This window comes from Salvelinus fontinalis, chromosome 32 (assembly GCF_029448725.1).
Source record: "Salvelinus fontinalis isolate EN_2023a chromosome 32, ASM2944872v1, whole genome shotgun sequence".
Classification (NCBI taxonomy): Eukaryota; Metazoa; Chordata; class Actinopteri; order Salmoniformes; family Salmonidae; genus Salvelinus; species Salvelinus fontinalis.
This window is the reverse complement of record NC_074696.1, coordinates 16,795,413-16,819,101: the sequence shown is the minus strand read 5'-3', so window position 1 is coordinate 16,819,101 and position 23,689 is coordinate 16,795,413. Positions and strand designations below refer to the sequence as shown.

The following is a 23,689-nucleotide window of genomic DNA, read 5'->3' as shown; positions in this document are numbered from 1 at the left end:
GGTAACTCACAGGTAGTCCAGATGAGCCTTGAGGACCAGGAAAACCAGGAGGACCCTGTAGAGGAGAAACAGGCAATGAGATGGGCATCTAAAACAACGGTTCTGAGTTCTGATATGTTAACCATTAGGGTTGTAGACACTGGATTACTCCTCCAATCAAAAACGGATACTATTGCTAAAGGGATCAAAGCTGGGACCGAGAGACTGAAAAACATTTTCTATCTCAAGACCATCAGACTGTTAAATAGCAATAGCCATCACTAGTCGGCCTCCACCCAGTACCCTGCCCTGAACTTAGTCACTGTCACTAGCCGGGTACTCAACCTTAGAGGCTGATGCCCTATGTACATCGACAAGAAATCACTGGTCACTTTACATAATGCTTACATACTGTTTTACTCATTTAACATGTATATACTGTATTCTACTGTATCCTACTGTATTCTGGTCAATGCAACTCCGACATTGGTCGTCCTAATATTTAAATATTTCTTAATTCCATTCTTTTACTTTGTGATTTGTGTGTATTGTTGTGAATTGTTAGATACTCCTGCACTGTTGGAGCTAGGAACACAAGCATTTTACTACACATGCAATAATATCTGATAAATATGTGTATGTGACCAAAAAATTGTATTTGATTCACTTTGGATACTATAGCTAAAGGGATACTACAGCTAAAGGATACTATAGTTAAATGGATACTATATCTAAAGGATACTATAGTTAAAGGGATACTATAGTTAAAGGGATACTATAGTTAAAGGGATACTATAGTTAAAGGGATACTATAGTTAAAGGAATACTATAGTTAAAGGGATACTATAGTTAAAAGGATACTATAGTTAAAAGGATACTATAGTTAAAGGGATACTATAGCTAAAGGATACTATAGTTAAAGGGATACAATAGTTAAAGGGATACTATAGTTAAAGGGATACTATAGCTAAAGGATAGTATAGTTAAAGGGATACTATAGCTAAAGGATACTATAGTTAAAGGGATACTATAGTTAAAGGGATACTATAGCTAAAGGATAGTATAGTTAAAGGGATACTATAGTTAAAGGGATACTATAGTTAAAGGGATACTATAGTTAAAGGGATACTATAGCTAAAGGATAGTATAGTTAAAGGGATACTATAGCTAAAGGATACTATAGTTAAAGGGATACTATAGTTAAAGGGATACTATAGCTAAAGGATACTATAGTTAAAGGGATATTATAGTTAAAGGGATACTATAATTAAAGGGATACTTTATATAGTATAGTTTATATATCCCTTTATATAGTTATAGGGATACTATTACTAAAGGGATACTATAGTTAAAGGGATACTATAGTTAAAGGGATACTATAGTTAAAGGGATACTATAGTTAAAGGGATACTATAGTTAAAGGGATACTATTGTTAAAGGGATACTATTGCTAAATGGATACTATAGTTAAAGGGATACTATAGTTAAAGGGATACTTTATATAGTATAGTTTATATATCCCATTATATAGTTATAGGGATACTATTACTAAAGGGATACTATAGTTAAAGGGATACAATAGTTAAAGGGATACTATAGTTAAAGTGATACTATTGCTAAATGGATACTATAGTTAAAGGGATACTATAGTTAAAGGGATACTATAGTTAAAGGGATACTATAGTTAAAGGGATACTATAGTTAAAGGGATACTATAGTTAAAGGGATACTATAGTTAAAGGGATACTATAGTTAAAGGGATACTATAGTTAAAGGGATACTATAGTTAAAGGGATACTATAGTTAAAGGGATACTATTGCTAAATGGATACTATAGTTAAAGGGATACTATAGTTAAAGGGATACTATAGTTAAAGGGATAATATAGTTAAAGGGATACTATAGTTAAAGGGATAATATAGTTAAAGGGATACTACAGTTAAAGGGATAATATAGTTAAAGGGATATTATAGTTAAAGGGATATTATAGTTAAAGGGATACTACAGTTAAAGAGATACTACTGTTAAAGGGATACTATAGTTAAAGGGATACTATAGTTAAAGGGATACTATAGTTAAAGGGATACTATAGTTAAAGGGATACTATAGTTAAAGGGATACTACAGTTAAAGGGATACTATTGTTAAAGGGATAATATAGTTAAAGGGATACTATAGTTAAAGGGATACTATTACTAAAGGGATACTATAGTTAAAAGGATACTTATGGAAATAGTTAACGATTGACTAATTGACATCAAGAACTATGTAGTTCTAGGACGCGCCACTAGAGGGCTGTATGACATCACGTGTATAGTATCAACATGAAGTTCCTTCGTTCTGCTTGATCCCTCAATGATGAAGCTTTACAAGACACACAGGCCACATAAACACTGTGGCCCTGGTCCAACACTGTGGAAATGCAGCCATCCTACTTGAACATGTCTCTCTGACCTCCCTTTGTTGTAATCACTGTTCTGAACATGACTGGATCGCGTGAAAGCTATGTACATGATGCCTTGCTTTCACCTATCCCATCGTGTTTGATACTTCCAGGATAGCTGCATCAGTGCCATTTTCTTTCTCTTTTTGGGGTTTTCATGTTGTACTTTTGATCAAAATACAGTTGTTCCAGGTGTCACTAATCTCTTGGCTACTTGGGCGGCAGGTAGCCTAGCAGTTAGAGATTTGGGCCAGTAGCCAAAAGGTCGCTGGGGTGAATACCTGAGCCGACAGGGGGGAAATCTAGCGATGTGCCCTTGAGCAAGGTACTTAACCCTAATTTGCTCCTGGGGTGCTGTACTACTACGGCTTACCCTGTAAAACAACACATTTCACTGCATCTATATGACAACAAACTATTATTTTATATGGTCAGCTGATAGACACCTAGTTCTTCTTACAGACACCATGCTTTGACTCTGTTGTGCTGGCTTATAATGTCTCTACTAAACCCTGATGAAGTGTTGTAATGCCCTACAATCTCTCGTGTAGAACTCACCATATTCCCTGGTACACCAGCTTGTCCCCTTTGCCCCTGAGGACCCTGGGAAATGTAGGCAGAAAGGTAATTTGTGTTAGAGATTCAACACGCCAAAACAGTGCAACACGCTATATTTCACCACACACACACACACACACACACACACACACACACACACACACACACACACACACACACACACACACACACACACACACACACACACACACACACACACACACACACACACACAGACGTACCGTCTCCCCCCTTATTCCAGAAGCTCCTGGTGTTCCTGGGTGGCCTGGTGTTCCTGGTCCGGAGCAGCCTCCATTAGCTCCATTGGTGATAGAGGTGGTCTACATTGACGAGAGGATAAATCAATTATTCAGTGTGTGTGTGTGTCTGTGAGTTGCGTGTGTTGTGGGTGTGTGTGTGTGAATGTAAGAGTTAGAGACAGTGTGGACGTACAGGCGCCTGTGCAGCCTCCTCGCTCTGCAGTCTTTGGTTTCTGAAACACTGCAACACACATAGAGAAAGGACATGAGTACGACGGATTGGAATTTCACTCTACTTCCTGAATTGACTGGAATTGACTGGAATTGAAAGCAGGTAAGAATAATCTTGTTAAATTTCCAGGACTCTATAGTCTAAGGCAAAAGTGTATACACCCCTAACCACCTCACCTCACCCTTCCCCCCACCCCCATGCTCCATTCCCCTTGCTTCTCACCCTCTCACAGCCGTCAGGGGCGTGGCCTATGGCAGTATTGCCCTCGTCTCCTTTCTCTCCCTTGGTGCCCACCATGCCTGGTACCCCAGGCAAGCCCTTGGAACAGTCCTCACACACCTCCTGCAGCAGAGGACGGACACACGCGCAGACAGACAGACAGACAGACAGACAGACAGACAGAGAGACAGACACAATTTATAACATTGTAACGGCTGTCATCTTCCTCCTCGTCTGAGGAGGAGAAGTTTGAGGGATCGGAGGACCAATGCGCAGCATGGTACGTATCCATTTTTATTAGAATACTTTTCAAGAATGAACAAAAACAATAAACTGACGAAAACCAACGAAGCTACAGTCCCGATCTAGTGAACACAGACAAACAGGAACACACGAACAGGAACAATCACCCACAAAACACACTACAAAACAGGCTACCTAAATATGGTTCCCAATCAGAGACAATGACTAACCTGCCTCTGATTGAAAACCATATCAGGCCAAACAAGAAACCCCACATACAAACAGAAAACATAGACTGCCCACCCCAACTTACGCCCTGATCATACTAAAACAAAGAAAAACCAAAAGAACAATGTTCAGAACGTGACAAACATGACATGTGTGCTGAATGTACACTGCATGGACACAGTTCATAGACATTTGTGTTATTATCACATTAGTACAGCTCATGCATATCAATCCAAGAGCAACACTAAAAAAGTCTAACTTCCAGAGTGCACCTCTCTACCTCCTCTCTTACCTCTCCTCGAGTGGAGTCCTGGTCCTGAGGCAGCCTCAGATGCTGAGGGAGGGAAGGGGGAGGGGGCTATGAAAGGGGGGGAGTCAGTGAGAGAGGGGGAGAGGAGAGTCAATAAGAGAGGGGGGGTCAGAGGGGGAGGGGAGAGTCAGTGAGAGAGGGGGAGAGGAGAGTCAATAAGAGGGGGATTAGAGGGAGAGAGGGGAGTCAGTGAGAGAGGGGGAGAGGAGAGTCAATAAGAGGGGGATTAGAGGGAGAGAGGGGAGTCAGTGAGAGAGGGGGGATCAGAGGGAGAGAGGAGAGTCAGTGAGAGAGGGGGGATCAGAGGGAGAGAGGAGAGTCAGTGAGAGGGGGTCAGAGGGGGAGAGGAGAGTCCGTGAGAGAGGGGGAGAGGAGAGTCAGTGAGAGGGGGTCAGAGGGGGAGAGGAGAGTCAGTGAGAGAGTGGGAGAGGAGAGTCAGTGAGAGAGGGAGGATCAGAGGGGGAGATCAGAGGGGGAGAGGAGAGTCAGTGAGAGGGGGTCAGAGGGGGAGAGGAGAGTCAGTGAGAGAGGAGAGTCAGTGAGAGAGGGAGGATCAGAGGGGGAGATCAGAGGGGGAGAGGAGAGTCAGTGAGAGGGGGTCAGAGGGGGAGAGGAGAGTCAGTGAGAGAGTGGGAGAGGAGAGTCAGTGAGAGAGGGAGGATCAGAGGGGGAGATCAGAGGGGGAGAGGAGAGTCAGTGAGAGAGGGGGGATCAGAGGGAGAGAGGAGAGTCAGTGAGAGAGGGGGGATCAGAGGGAGAGAGGAGAGTCAGTGAGAGGGGGGGTCAGAGGGGGAGAGGAGAGTCAGTGAGGGAGGGGGGATCAGAGGGAGAGAGAAGAGTCAGTGAGAGAGGGGGGATCAGAGGGAGAGAGGAGAGTCAGTGAGAGAGGGGGGATCAGAGGGGGAGAGGAGAGTCAGTGAGAGAGGGGGGATCAGAGGGGGAGAGGAGAGTCAGTGAGGGAGGGGTTAAAAGGATGCAAGCAGAAGTTGCCCTTAGGCACCGATCTAGGATCAATTTATCATCCCCAAATCCTAACCTTAATCACTAAGGAGGGGCCAATGCAAAACTGATCTTAGATCTGCGTCTAGGGGAACTTCATCTTTCTACAATAAAAATGTTGGGGTGGTATACAACTATAATGTATACGTACGATTTATTTCTGCACATTCATTGATGCAACACAGTGCAAAGTAATGAACTGCAGTACAAGGTTGAACTGCAGTACAGTGTTGAACTACAGTACAGTATAAAGTGTTGAAGTGCAGTTCAGTATAAAGTGTTGAACTGCAGTACAGTATAAAGTGTTGAACTGCAGTACAGTATAAAGTGTTGAACTACAGTACAGTATAAAGTGTTGAACTGCAGTACAGTATAAAGTGTTGAACTGCAGTACAGTATAAAGTGTTGAACTGCAGTACAGTATAAAGTGTTGAACTGCAGTACAGTATAAAGTGTTGAACTGCAGTACAGTGTAAAGTGTTGAACTGCAGTACAGTGTTGAACTGCAGTACAGTGTAAAGTGTTGAACTGCAGTACAGTGTTGAACTGCAGTTCAGTGTAAAGTGTTGAACTGCAGTACAGTGTAAATGGTGTTGAACTGCAGTACAGTGTTGAACTGCAGTACAGTGTAAAGTGTTGAACTGCAGTACAGTGTAAAGTGTTGAACTGCAGTACAGTGTAAAGTGTTGAACTGCAGTACAGTGTAAAGTGTTGAACTGCAGAACAGTATAAAGTGTTGAACTGCAGTACAGTGTTGAACTGCAGTACAGTGTTGAACTGCAGTACCGTGTTGAACTGCAGTACCGTGTTGAACTGCAGTACCGTGTTGAACTGCAGTACAGTGTTGAACTGCAGTACAGTGTAAAGTGTTGAACTGCAGTACAGTGTAAAGTGTTGAACTGCAGTACAGTGTAAAGTGTTGAACTGCAGTACAGTGTAAAGTGTTGAACTGCAGTACAGTGTAAAGTGTTGAACTGCAGTACAGTGTAAAGTGTTGAACTGCAGTACAGTATAAAGTGTTGAACTGCAGTACAGTGTAAAGTGTTGAACTGCAGTACAGTGTAAAGTGTTGAACTGCAGTACAGTGTAAAGTGTTGAACTGCAGTACAGTGTAAAGTGTTGAACTGCAGTACAGTGTAAAGTGTTGAACTGCAGAACAGTGCAAACGGTGTTGAACTGCAGTACAGTGTAAAGTGTTGAACTGCAGTACAGTGTAAAGTGTTGAACTGCAGTACAGTGTAAAGTGTTGAACTGCAGAACAGTGCAAACGGTGTTGAACTGCAGTACAGTGTAAAGTGTTGAACTGCAGTACAGTGTTGAACTGCAGTACAGTGTTGAACTGCAGTACAGTGTTGAACTGCAGTACAGTGTTGAACTGCAGTGCAGTGCAAATTTGATGAACGATCCATTCAGGAGTCCCAAATGGCACTAAATTCCCCAGGTAGTGTACTGCTTTGGCCAGAGTCACATAGGACACTAGAGTGAATAGGATACCATTTAGGATTTGCCCAAGGAGACACAAAACATAAAAAATCACAAGGTTTTGCAAGTCTTTCAAAGCAGGTTGGTATTAAATTCCAGGTATTCTTTGTGATTATTGTTAAGAGTTTAAAAGTTAATTGATTCACAACATGGTTGGCCTGAAACACTTGTACCACTTCAATCACACCAGGAAACCCACTTACTGTACAATACCTCCCACTTTTTAACAGTGGGGACCTTCACTCAGCGAGATAACCTGTGAATTGCAGATTGCCTGGTTTGAAACACATTTAAAACCAATTGTCTTTGTTCAAATGGTTGCTATTATAGCCAGAAGGGCTCATTTGATCTAGCATGGTGCAGCACATTAGATTTGTTAGACTAAGGTTGTATGCATTAAACAGGACCTGTCAGAGAGCAGTCTGACATCCACTTTCAATATCCTCCTATTTAAATATCCTACACCTTTGTTTAAATTGTATTTTTTTTTATGGATTAATTTGCATTCAAATAACTTGCCTGTTAAATTGTGTTTCTGGCAAAGTTATTCGGTTTTTAAGGATACATTTATACTTAGCTAAGATTAAGCTAAGCGTGCTTTAAGAATTAAGATTGAATATTTTGAATAGTCTGTTTAAGGTGTTTAAATCCCTTGAAACTCAACATGCAGGCAGGGCCATGGAGCTAGAGAGCAGCTGGTCTGTCTGTCTACTGACGTTAGGACTGGAGCACTTCTGGAGTGTGTATAATGTGTGTGTGTGTACATGGAGTTGTGTGTGAAGCCAAGTTTCCACTGTGTGTAGATTGATTATTCTGGTGAGGGTGTGTGTGTGTGTGTGTGTGTGTGTGTGTGTGTGTGTGTGTGTGTGTGTGTGTGTGTGTGTGTGTGTGTGTGTGTGTGTGTGTGTGTGTGTGTGTGTGTGTGTGTGTGTGTGTGTGTGTGTGTGTGTGTGTGTGTGCATGCTTTTGGGATGGTTAAAGTCTCTCCAAAAGGCAAAAAGTGCATTTGAAGACAGAAAGTAAAGTGTGAGGCCATGCATTCCACTATATCATAAAAACACACTGTATACTTTGTCACTATGCACTGCCACTCAGTCGTAGTGTGCCTACTGTATCGTTTGTGATGAAATTGTAGAGATCGTCAATGAACTTCTGCCAGATTGCTCCAGTCACAACAGACTTATCCCCCCCCCCACCCCCCCCTCTCATCAGCCAAATCACAAAGCTGTAGCACTCTCCTCCAGCTCCGCCTCCTAATGTATGGGTTGGGGTCAAATCCATTTCAATTTAGACAATTCAGCTAATGAATTCTAGAATCAGAAAGTGTCATTGATATTCATTGACAATGAGCATAATTTTTTCCACTTTCTGAAGTGTCTGAATTTAAATGGAAGTGACTCCCCCTTACTTTCTGTTTACTTACAGTTTTCCCAGGCAGACCCGGCTGCCCTGTTACACCGTCGTTGCCAGGGATACCCTGAAAGAAGGAACTGAGGTTCAACTGGTTTTAGCCAATCACAGGCTTGCCACATCCCTCTCCACCAATAGTCAGAGGGGTCACAGGTTCAAGGTTGAAGCATCAACCAATCACCTGTGTTCTACCTCTCCTGGTTTGTGTTCAGACTCTTCTGGTTTGGCTGTCTAGTTTTTAAAAACGATTTAAATTCGTTTAAATAGTTTGATTATAGTTTGGTGTAAATAATTAGATTGTTTTGTCTAATTTTGAGAGATAAACACAATACCAGATTAAAGACCATGCAGGGATCTCTGTGCAAGAGGTGAAAATATATATTTCAAAGTGGTTTGATTTCAACAGGACATTTACGTGCACATTTGATTTATGCACACAACGTTATGGTTGGGTGCTTGATGAACACCTGAACACCTTGATGAACACATCATATTCAGAGGAATCAATCAATTGTCTTACACAGTGAACTGAGCCTGGTCTTTAACAACCAATATTACATCTTTGTTTCCAATGGAAACAAGGGACCCATATGTTATGTACACTCCTCTCAGCATTCCCATTCATCTGATTTACCTTTGTACACTGTTGAGAATGAATTCAGATTTCACATTTCCCCTACAATCAGAGGAAATATTCTCCTAACACTTTATTTGAAGATCTTCTAATTTACAATACGTTTACTAAATGGTTAAATAACTATTTAATTATGACTTTAAGCAGTTTATAACCATCAACATCATCAACAATATTCCTGATGTATCATACTTCGATAGTAATATTACAGTCCCAAAGCTTCCCACAAGAGTTAGTGAATGTTTAAAGCCGTGCTACGATTTATCAAAGACTCCCATTATACATTTACAGCCCAAAGGGTTAACAATTAGCATAGTTTCATTAAATGAATATGATTTAAGCTATTGTATTGACGCAATAGTTATTTATGTACTTGCATATTTACTTTTACTATTGTGTAACATGTTTAAATTATGAAATTTAAGATTAATTTTAAATAATTAGCAATTTTAATGTGGTCTTAATTTGCATTTAGAGTTGTGTTAGCTATGACCGCAAGCTGCCCAAGCCAGAACCCAATATGGAAGCCAAACCTGAAGAGGAAATAAGGGACCTGGAAGGAGGAATGTGGGAGGAGAAAGGACGAAGATGGAAGAGGAGTGGAGAAAAACAGTGTGGAGAAAAATAAGGAACAAGAGTGAGAAGAGAAGAAAAAAAGAAAGAGAGAGAGAGAACGAGAGAGAAAGAGAGAGACAGAAAGAGAAAAAGACAGAGAACGAGAAAGAGAGAGAGAGAAAAGTGACAGAGGGAGAGAGAAATAGAGAGAGAGAGAATAAGAGACAGAACGAGAAAGAGAGAGAGAGAGAGAGAAAAAGAGAGAGAAAGAGAAAGAGAGAGAGAAAAGTGACAGAGGGAGAGAGAGAAATAGAGAGAGAGAAAGAAAGGGCCAAGGTATATTCATTTTGATGAATGACAGAGCGATAAAGACGAATAGAGAGGAATAGGGAGTGAAAAGAAGGAGGTTTGCTGCTGTGTCTACCCTGTGTGTAGTAAAGGGTTAATTTAATTATATTCAATACAATTCAATAGGACGTGACCCAACCACCCTGCTCCCCCTTTCTCCTACCTGGGGCCCTGGGATGCCGACGAAGCCCTGTGGCCCAGGAGGGCCAGGAGGACCTGGTGGTCCCGGAGGCCCCTGGAACACACACACACACACACACACACACACACACACACACACACACACACACACACACACACACACACACACACACACACACACACATAATCCAGTGAGACTGTGCGAACCACACAACATCGACAGGCATCATTTGTAGCCAAATTATTCCAACAACAAAAACAAATTCAATTGATATTCAGCCAATAGACACTAGTGAACTGAAGCCAAGAGGCAGATATGGCTAATAGATGATAGAGAGACCAGACCTGCCACATGTTTCCTCCCAGAGTTCCTGGGGCTCCCTGCAAGGCAGGAGTAGTCACATTCAGGGCACATCATCAGCAGATCATAAATATGGATGAACAAACACTGGCACCCTACAGTGAAAAATAATCCTGTAGAAAAACTCAAAACGAATTAAAAGACAGCTGTGTGTGTGTGTAAGTGTGTGTGTGTGTGTGTGTGTGTGTGTGTGTGTGTGTGTTGGTGTATGCATGTCTGTGTGTGCGCACGCACAACCTAGCAATACTCACCGGTCCTCCTGTTCCTCCTGTTCCTGCATGCGGAGGGCTGATACAGTTACACTCTCCAGGTTCACCCTGAAAAACACCCAGAAAACCATTACACACCTCTCATAGATCGCACAGACAAGTTGTGAAAGAAATTAGATCGTTGACACAGAATCCAAACTTGAGGTCTGTGTTGCTTAAAAATGAGTGGGAGATTTGCACTAAAGCCAAACTCAACATAGAATGTGATCTGGAGAATGACTCAGCATGCAGCGAGAGATCGGTCTAAAACTCTACACAAGCTGTCACTCATTCATAACTACTGTCATTTCAGCTTGAATCATCCCAGGCCTTGGCTACAGCAGGTTTAGTTTGATGAGAGAGTGAGAGGAGCTGAGGATATTACAATACATTTCAGCTGCTGGGCTGCCTTCTTTATGGCTGCGTTTACACATTCTGATCTTTTTCCACAAACTGGTGTCCAATCAGATCAGCTCGTTTGCAAAACAATTAGGCAAACAAATATCAGAATTGGGCTGCCTGAGTAAACACCAGGAGGTGTGTTTGTCTTTCAGATTCAGATTCAGAAAAGATTCAGGCTATTCATTTAGCAGCAAACAATATACAGTACCAGTCAAAAGTATGGACACAAATCAAATCAAATTGTATTCGTCACGTGCCAAAAACAACAGGTGTAGACCTTACAGTGAAATGCTTACTTACAAGCCCTTAACCAACAATGCAGTTTTAAGAAAAATAAGTCTTAAGTAAAAAATATATAAGTAAAAAAATTTAAACTAACAAGTAATTAAAGAGCAGCAGGAAAATAACAATAACGAGGCTATATACAGGGGGTGCCGGTACAGAGTCAATGTGCGGGGGCACCGGTTAGTCGAGGTAATTGAGGTAATATGTACATGTAGGTAGAGTTAAAGTGACTATGCATAGATAATAAACAGAGAGGAGAAGCAGCATAAAAGAAGGGGGCAATGCAAATAGTCTGGGTGGCCATTTGTTAAGCTATTCAAGAGTCTTATGGATTGGGGGTAGAAGCTGTTAAGAAGCCATTTGGACCTAGACTTGGTGCTCTGGTATTGCTTGCCGTGCTTTGGCACAAAGAACAGTCTATGACTAGGCTGGTTGGAGTCTTTGACAATTTTTAGGGCCTTCCACTGACACCGCCTGGTATAGAGGTCCTGGATGGCAAGAAGTTTGGCCCAGTGATGTACTGGACCGTACGCACTACCCTCTGTAGTGCCTTGCTGTCGGAGGCCGAGCAGTTACCGTACCAGGCAGTGATGCAACTAGTCAGGATACTCTCGATGGTGCAGCTGTAGAACCTTTTGAGGATCTGAGGACCCATGCCAAATCTTTTCAGTCTTCTGGGTGGGAATAGGCTTTGTCGTGCGCTCTTCACGACTGTCTTGGTGTGCTTGGACCATGATAGTTTGTTTGTGATGTGGACACCAAGGAACTTGAAGCTCTCAACCTGCTCCACTACAGCCCTCTCAATGACAATGGGGGCGAGCTCAGTCCTCATTTTCCTGTAGTCCACAATCATCTCCTTTGTCTTGATCACGTTGAGGGAGAGGTCTGACCTCCTCCCTATAGGCTGTCTCATCGTTGTCGGTGATCAGGCCTACCACTGTTGTGTCATTGGCAATGTTAATGATGGTGTTGGAGTCGTGCCTGGCCATGCAGTCATGATTGAACAGGGAGTACAGGAGGGGGCTTAGCATGCACCCCTGAGGGACAACCGTGTTAAGGATCTGGTGGTGGATGTGTTGTTACCTACCCTCACCACCTGGGTGCAGCCCGTCAGGAAGTCCAGGATCCAGTTGCAGAGGGATTTGTTTAGTTCCAGGGTACTTAGCTTAGTGATAAGCTTTGAGGGAACTATGGTGTTGAACGCTGAGTATAGTCAATGAATAGCATTCTCACGTATGTGTTCTTTTTGTCCAGGTGGGAAGGGGCAGTGTGGAGTGCAATAGAAATTGCATCACCTGTGGATCTGTTGGGTCGGTATGCAAATTGGAGTGTGTCTAGGGTTTCTGAGATAATGGTGTTGATGTGAGCCGTGACCAGCCTTTCAAAGCACTTCATGGCTACAGATGTGAGTGCTAGGGGTCGGTAGTCATTAAGGCAGGTTACCTTAGTGTTCTTGGGCACAGGGCCTATGGTGGTCTGCTTGAAACATGTTGGTATTACCGACTTAGTCAGGGACTTAGTCAGGTTGAAAATATCAGTGAAGACACTTCCCAGTTGGTCAGCGCATGCTCGGAGTACACGTCCTGGTAATCCGTCTGGCCCTGCAGCCTTGTGAAGGTTGACCTGTTTAAATGTATTACTCACATCGGCTACGGAGAATGTGATCACACAGTCATCTGGAACAGCTGATGCTCTCATTCATGTTTCAGTAGTAGTGGCATTGAAGCGAGGATAGAAGTAATTTAGCTCATCTGGTAGGCTCCTGTCACTGGGCAGCTCGCGGCTGTGCTTCCCTTTGTAGTCTGTTTGCAAGCCCTGCCACATCTGACGAGCGTGGAAGCCGGTGTAGTACGATTTAATCTTAGTCCTGTATTGACGCTTTTCCTGTTTGATGGTTTCTTATAAGCTTCTGGGTTAGAGCCCCGCTCCTTGACAGTGGCAGCTCTACCCTTTAGCTCAGTGCGAATGTTGCCTGTAATCCATGGCTTCTGGTTGGGACATGTACGTTCAGTCACTGTGGGGACGATGTCATCAATGCACTTATTGATGAAGCTAGTGACTGATGTGGTGTACTCCTCAATGCCATCGGAAGAATCCCGGAACATATTCCAGTCTGTGTTAGCAAAACAGTCCTGCAGCTTAGCATCTGCTTCATCTGACCACTTTTTTATTGAATGAGTCACTGGTTCTTCCTGCTTTGGTGTTTGCTTGTAAACAGGAATTAGGACAGAATAATGGTCAGATTAGCCAAATGGAGGGTGTCTTTGTGCTTTGTACGCGTCTTTGTGTGTAGAGTAAAGGAGGTCTAGAGTTTTTTCCCTCTGGTTGCACATTTAACATGTGTTTGGGCACCTCATTCATCCAAACTTCCGCATACTGCCCCCTAGCCCGAAGAAGTTGAGGGGTTTAGAGACAGGGGGAACGGATGAAGAGGTGTTCATGGGTTTAGAGACGGGGGGGGGGGGGGGTGAACATTTGAGGTGTTAATCGGTTTAGAGACAGGGGGGAATATATGAGGTGTTAAGGGGTTTCGAGGCGGGGGGACAGGATGAAGATGTGTTCACGGGTTTGGAGACAAGGGGGGAACATATGAGGTGTTAATGGGTTTAGAGGCGGGGGGGAACATATGAGGTGTTAATGGGTTTAGAGGCGGGGGGGAACATATGAGGTGTTAATGGGTTTCGAGGCGGGGGGGGACGGATGAAGATGTGTTCACGGGTTTGGAGACAAGGGGGGAACATATGAGGTGTTAATGGGTTTAGAGGCGGGGGGGAACATATGAGGTGTTAATGGGTTTAGAGGCGGGGGGGAACATATGAGGTGTTAATGGGTTTAGAGGCGGGGGGGAACGGATGAAGATGTGTTCATGGGTTTAGAGACAGGGGGGAACATATGAGGTGTTAAGGGGTTCCGAGACAGGGGGGAACATATGAGGTGTTAAGGGGTTTAGAGGCGGGGGGGAACGGATGAAGATGTGTTCATGGGTTTAGAGACAGGGGAACATATGAGGTGTTAAGGGGTTTCGAGGCGGGGGGGAACACACTCACACACATACTCAGGGCACAGGCAGAGTAGCATAAGAGGTGACACGTGTCTGGGATCCAAATAGACAAGGGAAGTAAAGGAGCCTTCAGAACAGGACTAGGCATATTAGTTAGTGCTACTATCAAACCCACTGCACTAGAATACCAGAGAGAGAGAGAGAGGGTGGTGAGAGGGAAGAGAAAGAGAGGAGAGAGAGAGAGAAAGAGGGAGGGGTGGGGGAGGAAGTGGATTGGAGATTTGAAGTGAAAGAATGACATGGAGAGGGAGCATGAAAAAGATGTAGAGAGAGAACCGACCAGAGAGAGAATATCAGGAAAGAAGCTAGACAGTGGAAGAGAAGGGAAAAGGAAGCCATGGGAGGAAGAAAGAGAAAATGAACAGGAAAGTGCCAGACAACCAAACCACTGCTCCTGAAATAGGCTTACTGCACCTAAATAACATGTTGGACTAAATGCACTTTGCACTTTAACATCTACATTCACTTCTTTGCTTCTTTCTAGAATGCGCCATTCAGCCTAATTCTGACATTTCTATGAAATTGCACTTAACCAGCCTACTTTGCTTGTAAATAGCCATTGCTATCTGTTGTTTTTAAATATGTTATTTTGCCTGTATGTATAGTATCAGTCAAAAGTTTGAACACACCTACTCATTCAAGGGGTTTTCTTTATTTTTTTGTATTTTACAAATTGTGGAATAATAGTGAAGACATCAACACTATGAAATAACACATATGTAAATCATGTAGTAACCAAAAGATTTTTAAACAAATGTAATTACATTTACATTTGAGATTCTTCTAAGTAGCCACCCTTTGCCTTGATGACAGCTTTACACTCTCTTGGCATTCTCTCAACCAGTTTAACAAGGTAGTCATCTGGAATTTCAATTAATAGGGGTGCCTTGTTAAAAGTTCATTTGTGGAATTTCTTTCCTTCTTAATGCGTTTGAGCCAATCAGTTGTTTTTTGACAAGATAGGGCTGGTATACAGAAGATAGCCCTATTTGGTAAAAGACCAAGTCCATATTATGGCAAGAACAGCTCAAATAAACAACGAGAAATGACTGTCCATCATTACTTAAAGACATGAAGGTCAGTCAATACGGAAAATGTGAAGAACTTAGAACTTTTCTTCAAGTGCAGTCCCAAAAACCACCAAGTGCTATGATGAAACTGGCTCTCATGAGGATAGCCACAGCAAAGGAGTTACCAGCCTCAGAAATTGCAGACCCAGAGTCACCTCTGCTGCAGAGGATAAGTTCATTAGAGTTACCAGACTCAGAAATTGCAGCCCAAATAAATGCTTCACAGAGTTCAATTATCAGACACATCTCAACATCAACTGTTCAGGGGAGATTGCGTCAATCAGGCCTTCATGGTAGAACTGCTGCAAAGAAACCACTACTAAATGACACCAATGAGAAGAAGAAACTTTCTTGGGCCAAGAAACACGAGCAATGGACATTAGACCGGTGAAAATCTGTCATTTGGTCTGATGAGTACAAATTTGAGATTTTTGGTTCCAACCGCCGTGTATTTGTGAGACTCAGAGTAGGTGAACGGATGATCTCTGCATGTGTGGTTCCCATCGCGAAGCATGGGGGAGGAGGTGTGATAGTGTGGGGGTGCTTTGCTGGTGACACTGTCAGTGATTTATTTAGAATTCAAGGCACATTTAACCAGCATGGCTACCACAGCATTCTGCAGTGACACGCCATCCCATATGCTTTGCGCTGAGTGGGACTATCATTTGTTTTCCAACAGGACACTGACCAAACACACATCTTCATCCGTCCCCCCTGCCTCTAAACCCCTTAAAACCTCATATGTTCTACCACTGTCTCTAAACCCATTAACACCTCATATGTTCCCCCACTGTCTCTAAACCCATTAACACCTCATATGTTCCCCCACTGTCTCTAAACCCATTAACACCTCATATGTTCCCCCACTGTCTCTAAACCCATTAACACCTCATATGTTCCCCCACTGTCTCTAAACCCATTAACACCTCATATGTTCCCCCACTGTCTCTAAACCCCTTAACACCTCATATGTTCCCCCACTGTCTCTAAACCCCTTAACACCTCATATGTTCCCCCACTGTCTCTAAACCCATTAACACCTCATATGTTCCCCCACTGTCTCTAAACCCATTAACACCTCATATGTTCCCCCACTGTCTCTAAACCCATTAACACCTCATATGTTCTACCACTGTCTCTAAACCCATTAACACCTCATATGTTCTACCACTGTCTCTAAATCCATTAACACCTCATATGTTCCCTCACTGCCTCTAAACCCATTAACACCTCATATGTTCCCCCACTGTCTCTAAACCCATTAACACCTCATATGTTCCCCCACTGTCTCTAAACCCATTAACACCTCATATGTTCCCCCACTGTCTCTAAACCCATTAACACCTCATATGTTCCCCCACTGTCTCTAAACCCATTAACACCTCATATGTTCTACCACTGTCTCTAAACCCGTTAACACCTCATATGTTCCCCCACTGTCTCTAAACCCATTAACACCTCATATGTTCTACCACTGTCTCTAAACCCGTTAACACCTCATATGTTCCCCCACTGTCTCTAAACCCATTAACACCTCATATGTTCCCCCACTGTCTCTAAACCCATTAACACCTCATATTTTCCCCCACTGTCTCTAAACCCATTAACACCTCATATGTTCCCCCACTGTCTCTAAACCCGTTAACACCTCATATGTTCCCCCACTGTCTCTAAACCCATTAACACCTCATATGTTCCCCCACTGTCTCTAAACCCGTTAACACCTCATATGTTCCCCCACTGTCTCTAAACCCATTAACACCTCATATGTTCCCCCACTGTCTCTAAACCCGTTAACACCTCATATGTTCCCCCACTGTCTCTAAACCCATTAACACCTCATATGTTCTACCACTGTCTCTAAACCCGTTAACACCTCATATGTTCCCCCACTGTCTCTAAACCCATTAACACCTCATATGTTCTACCACTGTCTCTAAACCCATTAACACCTCATATGTTCCCCCACTGTCTCTAAACCCATTAACACCTCATATGTTCCCCCACTGTCTCTAAACCCATTAACACCTCATATGTTCCCCCACTGTCTCTAAACCCATTAACACCTCATATGTTCCCCCACTGTCTCTAAACCCGTTAACACCTCTTCCTCTCCACAAATGCTAGGCTTACCTTGACCCCCTTGACCCCATCAGTTCCCTGCAAGACAGAACACACACACACACAAGGTTAGTCTGGCCTTGTCATTGCAGATGATAGAGTTGAGAGCAGAGAGGAGCGACAAGAAACACTGCGGCTTTGTTATGGATTGAAGTGGACTTCATTAGCTATTAGTCACGCCCATCTCAAGGACAACTTCTGAAAATATAATCATCTCTGACCTTAATTGAAACTTTAAAACACTGACTCTGTGTCTGTAGAAATGAGTGATATTAGCTTACATACATTAACATACACACACTAATGCACCAAGTAGGAAATGCAAGGAATTCATACTGACTATACAATTCCAATACTATGGGACTGGTTTGCGTTTTCAATGTAAACGCCACTCACATCTCTTCCATCAGCTCCTGGGATTCCATTAGAACCAACTCCGCCGTCTTTCCCCTGGGTTGGGAATGGAGTAAGGAATCACTCAATGTCTTTGACTAGAGTTAATAATATACACACACACACACACACACACACACACACACACACACACACACACACACACACACACACACACACACACACACACACACACACACACACACACACACACACACACACACACACAGAGATCTCTTACCGGGGGTCCTGTAACACCTACACCCATGGGCCCTTGTGGCCCTGGAGGCCCCTCCTCTCCTTTAGGACCCTGTGAAAAGGAAACACATACCCATTAGAATGAGAACTTGGTGTCGATGTGTGTGTGGGTGTTTATGCACGTAAATGTGTCTGTGTGTGTGAGTGTGTTTGTGTGTGTGGGTGTTTATGCTTTTATGCACGTAAATGTGTATGTGTGTGTCTGTGTGTGTGTATGTGTGTGTGGGTGGGTGTACCATGTTCCCAGCAGGCCCAATAGGTCCCATAAGTCCTCTAATTCCCTGAGGACCCTGTAGAGGAGCAGCATGATGAAGATGACATGATAGAAAGACACCATAGAGACCCTTTGATCTACTAGAGGCAATAATATTTCATATGCATTTAATCATTATTTTTTATTAGAATAATAAGACTTACTGCCACCCCTGGTAGGCCCCTGGGTCCTTCTTCCCCCTAGACACAGAGAGAGAGAGACAGAGAGAGAGACAGAGACAGACAGAGACAGAGAGATACAGAGAGAGAAAGAGAAACAGAGAGAGAGACAGACAGAGACAGAGAGAGAGAGAGAGAGACAGACAGAGACAGACAGAGATACAGAGAGAGAGAGAGAGACAGAGAGAGAGACAGAGACAGACAGAGATACAGAGAGAGAAAGAGAGACAGAGGGAGGGAGAGAGAGAAAGAGAGACAAAGAAACAAAGAGAGAGACAGAGAGAGAGAAAGAGAGAGAGAGAGAGAGAGAGAGAGAGAGAGAGAGAGAGAGAGAGAGAGAGAGAGAGAGAGAGAGGACACAATGGAAGGTTTAAAGAGATGGGTGAGTTGAGCTCAGAGATAAACAGATGATTATCAACAGTAGAACAATGGCAGAACCTTCATGAACAGGTCTGGATATTGTTTCTCCTCACGCGTGTGTGTGTGTGTGTGTGTGTGTGTGTGTGTGTGTGTGTGTGTAGTATATCAGACTTCCTTCACACATACTCTTCAGGAATGTTAATGTGTTGATCCAGAATTAATGTTAATGTGTTGATCCAGAATGAATGTTAATGTGTTGATCCAGAAATAATGTTAATGTGTTGATCCAGAAGGAATGTTAATGTGTTGATCCAGAAGGAATGTTAATGTGTTGATCCAGAAGGAATGTAATGTGTTGATCCAGAAGGAATGGTAATGTGTTGATCCAGAAGGAATGTTAATTAATGTGTTGGTCCAGAAGGAATGTTAATTAATGTGTTGGTCCAGAAGGAATGTTAATGTGTTGGTCCAGAATGAATGTTAATGTGTTGATCCAGAAGGAATGTTAATGTGTTGATCCAGAAGGAATGTAATGTGTTGATCCAGAAGGAATGTTAATGTGTTGATCCAGAAGGAATGTAATGTGTTGATCCAGAAGGAATGTTAATGTTCATCCAGATGGAATTCCAGAGCAAAACCCAGGATAGGAGAAGAAATGGACCAGTATTTTCCAGAGATAGGAGATTTACAGCCAAATGATCCCAAACGTTCAAAAAGATGGGAAAGTGGATACCTCAACTAAACAACGTGAAGAAGACTCTGTCTGTTCTATTAAACCAAGTGAAGAAGACTCTGTCTGTTCAACTAAACCAAGTGAAGAAGACTCTGTCTGTTCTACTATCTATATTGAACAGTGCGAGAAACAATTCATGGTATGAAACTGGAAGTACCGAAAACAGAAAACGTCAGGACACATTTGGCCAAAACAAATTTAAAGGGAAAGTTCACCCACAATAACAAGAGGCCACCTGGACCAACTAAATAGCCAACATATGAGTTGACAAGTGTTCTAGGTGAATAGACAACAGCCAAGGTAAGGGTATTAGTAATTTGAGCGACCCATCTCCTCAGTGAATATGTTCTTACCTGAGGTCCTGCGAGGCCCACCCCTTCATCTCCTGGGTCACCCTACAGGGGGCAGCACAGACACACACACTGAGTCAGTTACTGATAAACTACAACACCTCCCCAACCCTCACAGACACACACACTGAGTCAGTTACTGATGACCTACAACACCTCCCCAACCCTCACAGACACACACACTGAGTCAGTTACTGATGACATACAACACCTCACCAACCCTCACAGACACACACACTGAGTCAGTTACTGATAAACTACAACACCTCCCCAACCCTCACAGACACACACACTGAGTCATTTACTGATGACATACAACACCTCCCCAACCCTCACAGACACACACACTGAATCAGTTACTGATGACATACAACACCTCCCCAACACTCACAGACACACACACTGAGTGAGTTACTGATAAACTACAACACCTCCCCAACCCTCACAGACACACACACTGAGTCAGTTACTGATGACATACAACACCTTCCCAACCCACACAGACACACACACTGAGTCAGTTACTGATGAACTACAACACCTCCCCAGCCCTCACAGACACACACACTGAGTCAGTTACTGATGACCTACAACACCTCCCCAACCCTCACAGACACACACACTGAGTCATTTACTGATGAACTACAACACCTCCCCAGCCCTCACAGACACACACACTGAGTCAGTTACTGATGAACTACAACACCTCCCCAGCCCTCACAGACACACACACTGAGTCAGTTACTGATGACCTACAACACCTACCCAACCCTCACAGACACACACACTGAATCAGTTACTGATGACATACAACACCTCCCCAACCCTCACAGACACACACACTGAGTCAGTTACTGATGACATACAACACCTCCCCAACCCTCACAGACACACACACACTGAGTCAGTTACTGATAAACTACAACACCTCCCCAACCCTCACAGACACACACACTGAGTCAGTTACTGATGACATACAACACCTCCCCAACCCCCACAGACACACACACTGAGTCATTTACTGATGACATACAACACCTCACCAACCCTCACAGACACACACACTGAGTCAGTTACTGATAAACTACAACACCTCCCCAACCCTCACAGACACACACACTGAGTCAGTTACTGATGACATACAACACCTCCCCAACCCCCACAGACACACACACTGAGTCATTTACTGATGACATACAACACCTCACCAACCCTCACAGACACACACACTGAGTCAGTTACTGATAAACTACAACACCTCCCCAACACTCACAGACACACACACTGAGTCATTTACTGATGACATACAACACCTCACCAACCCTCACAGACACACACACTGAGTCAGTTACTGATGACATACAACACCTCCCCAACCCTCACAGACACACACACTGAGTCAGTTACTGATAAACTACAACACCTCACCAACCCTCACAGACACACACACTGAGTCAGTTACTGATGACATACAACACCTCCCCAACCCTCACAGACACACACACTGAGTCAGTTACTGATAAACTACAACACCTCACCAACCCTCACAGACACACACATCAACATGTCCTACCTGGCTTCCTTTAGGTCCAACAGGCCCCTGAACACCGGGAAGCCCTGCTTTACCCTGGTACATGGAGAGAGAGAGAGAGCGAGAGAAGATATTATATTTTAGCATGCATATGAAAAGTACGCACACCAAAACAAAAAAAAGTGATAGATCAGGGTCAAATTGAGACAGACAGACTCACGTGTTTCCCTGCTGTTCCCTCTCCTGGGGATCCGGGGTCGCCCCTCTCTCCCTTGGCTCCCTGCACCCCACCTACACTGACCTGCCCCCCAGAGACAGTCGCACAGCTCTCACACGCATCTCCCTGGTGAAGGATACAACAATAGTCAGAAAGAGAGAGAAATGTCAGCGTCTAAATTCTTGTCATTTAGCAGACACTCTTATCCAGAGCGAGTTACAGTAGTGAGTGCATACATTTTTCATACGTTTTTTTCATACTGGTCCCCTGTGAGAATCAAACCCACAACCCTGGTGTCACAAGCACCATGCTCTATCAAATGAGCTACACGGGACTAGTTAGCTAGTTAGTTAGTTAATTAGTTAGATAGTTAGTGAATTAGTTTGTTACATAGTAAGTTAGTGATGATGGGTTCTGAACTTGATCTCTGAAATATCCTCACTCATGTTACTGAGGGAGAGAGGGGAATGCAGAACATTTACATTCTGTTGGAACATGTTATTGTTAGACATCAGGTATCCCTTGGAAAGGAGAAGGGCCACAGTCTGGTACAAGTCAACAGAACAGCCGTGATTTGGGAAGGAGTGAGGAATTTGGCCGAGGTCAGGTCAGATGAAGTGAGAGAGAACAGGCATCACTAAAGTCCTGTATAGCAACAGAGATGCATTGGCTGTCCAGATGTGTAAGGAGGAGACTCAGCATAGGAGGAAGGTTTAATACCAGTGCTTGTGTAAATATGTCTTTGTCTTATGCAGCTGTGTGACCCAGTCAGTGAATAAACTTGGTTTGAGCTTTACTAGTCATCCGTGAGTTTTTACTCTGTTTATTTAGTATCTAACAGTGACTTAGTGAAATAGATAGATATATAGATAGATAAATAGAATATATATATATATATATATATATAGAGAGAAATAAGGATATGTTAGGGCTGGGCGATATGGCCAAAATCTCATATCCCGATATAGGTAATTTCAAATCCCAATATAGGTAATTTCATATCCCGATAACGATACATATCACAATATACAACTTTTCTGTAAATTCAATGAATAAATAGTTTATTTAAAATGACCACATGTAAAGGCCTATTTCTTATTACATTTTGAATTATACTCAACAAATAAAAGGTATTTAAATGATGCACCTTGGGTCAAGTTTTAGCACCAACTCCCACATTTCTCGACTGTCACGTTCACTCTCTCCATGTTTATTTGTGTTACAAATTTCCTTCCACACAGCACGTGGAAGAATGCAAAGCGACGTCCAATTGACGAAAAATATTGGCATAAAGAGTGTGAATTGCGACAAAACAAAATAAACGAAAGAGCATAATGTGAAGCGATAGACGTTTTTCTATCGTCACACGAAATATATCGTCATATCGCCCAGCCTTAGGATACGTTATAAGATACTTTGACAGATGTGGGAGATCGACAGATAAACAACCAGACAGACAGCCAACCAGACAGAGGGCCAGCCAGTCCAGCTACACAGCCAGACAGCCAGACTGACTGACTCATTGATAGGTTGGTTGGTTGGTTGGGTGTTCCATACCTTCTCTCCTTTCAGTCCAGTTAGTCCATTCCGACCAGGCTCTCCAGGCAGGCCCGGGGTTCCATGGGTTCCGGCCAATCCTTGGTCTCCTTGCTCACCCTGGTCTCCCTAGCAACAGAGACACATGATGTTGTCATTAAAAACAATGCATTGTAATCAAAAACATGGATCTGGTCTGTGACTCGTACTTAAACATTCATAAATTAAGATTGATTTAACAACAGTCCAGGATAATAATTCAAGGTTACTGATTACAATGCACAAAGCTTC

At 43.2% G+C, this 23,689-nt stretch overlaps 1 protein-coding gene across 2 annotated transcripts in view; it reads right to left on the bottom strand.

Moving 5' to 3' along the window:
* Positions 1-23,689, bottom strand: part of LOC129830805 (collagen alpha-1(XVI) chain-like) — a 142,646-nt gene that overhangs the window by 28,482 nt on the left and 90,475 nt on the right. The window contains exons 30-48 of one of the 2 annotated variants that reach the window (XM_055893547.1): positions 23,420-23,527; positions 21,866-21,988; positions 21,688-21,741; positions 20,118-20,159; positions 18,657-18,692; positions 18,476-18,529; positions 18,223-18,291; positions 17,985-18,038; positions 17,601-17,627; positions 10,653-10,718; positions 10,386-10,421; positions 10,063-10,134; positions 8,376-8,429; positions 4,454-4,519; positions 3,694-3,813; positions 3,433-3,480; positions 3,222-3,320; positions 2,980-3,024; positions 11-55 (exon numbers count right to left, since the gene is read on the bottom strand). In XM_055893547.1, the coding sequence (XP_055749522.1) occupies positions 11-55; positions 2,980-3,024; positions 3,222-3,320; positions 3,433-3,480; positions 3,694-3,813; positions 4,454-4,519; positions 8,376-8,429; positions 10,063-10,134; positions 10,386-10,421; positions 10,653-10,718; positions 17,601-17,627; positions 17,985-18,038; positions 18,223-18,291; positions 18,476-18,529; positions 18,657-18,692; positions 20,118-20,159; positions 21,688-21,741; positions 21,866-21,988; positions 23,420-23,527 (1,218 nt within the window). The remainder of the gene's footprint in view (positions 1-10; positions 56-2,979; positions 3,025-3,221; positions 3,321-3,432; positions 3,481-3,693; positions 3,814-4,453; positions 4,520-8,375; positions 8,430-10,062; positions 10,135-10,385; positions 10,422-10,652; positions 10,719-17,600; positions 17,628-17,984; positions 18,039-18,222; positions 18,292-18,475; positions 18,530-18,656; positions 18,693-20,117; positions 20,160-21,687; positions 21,742-21,865; positions 21,989-23,419; positions 23,528-23,689) is intronic. The other variant, XM_055893548.1, reaches the window with a different exon arrangement.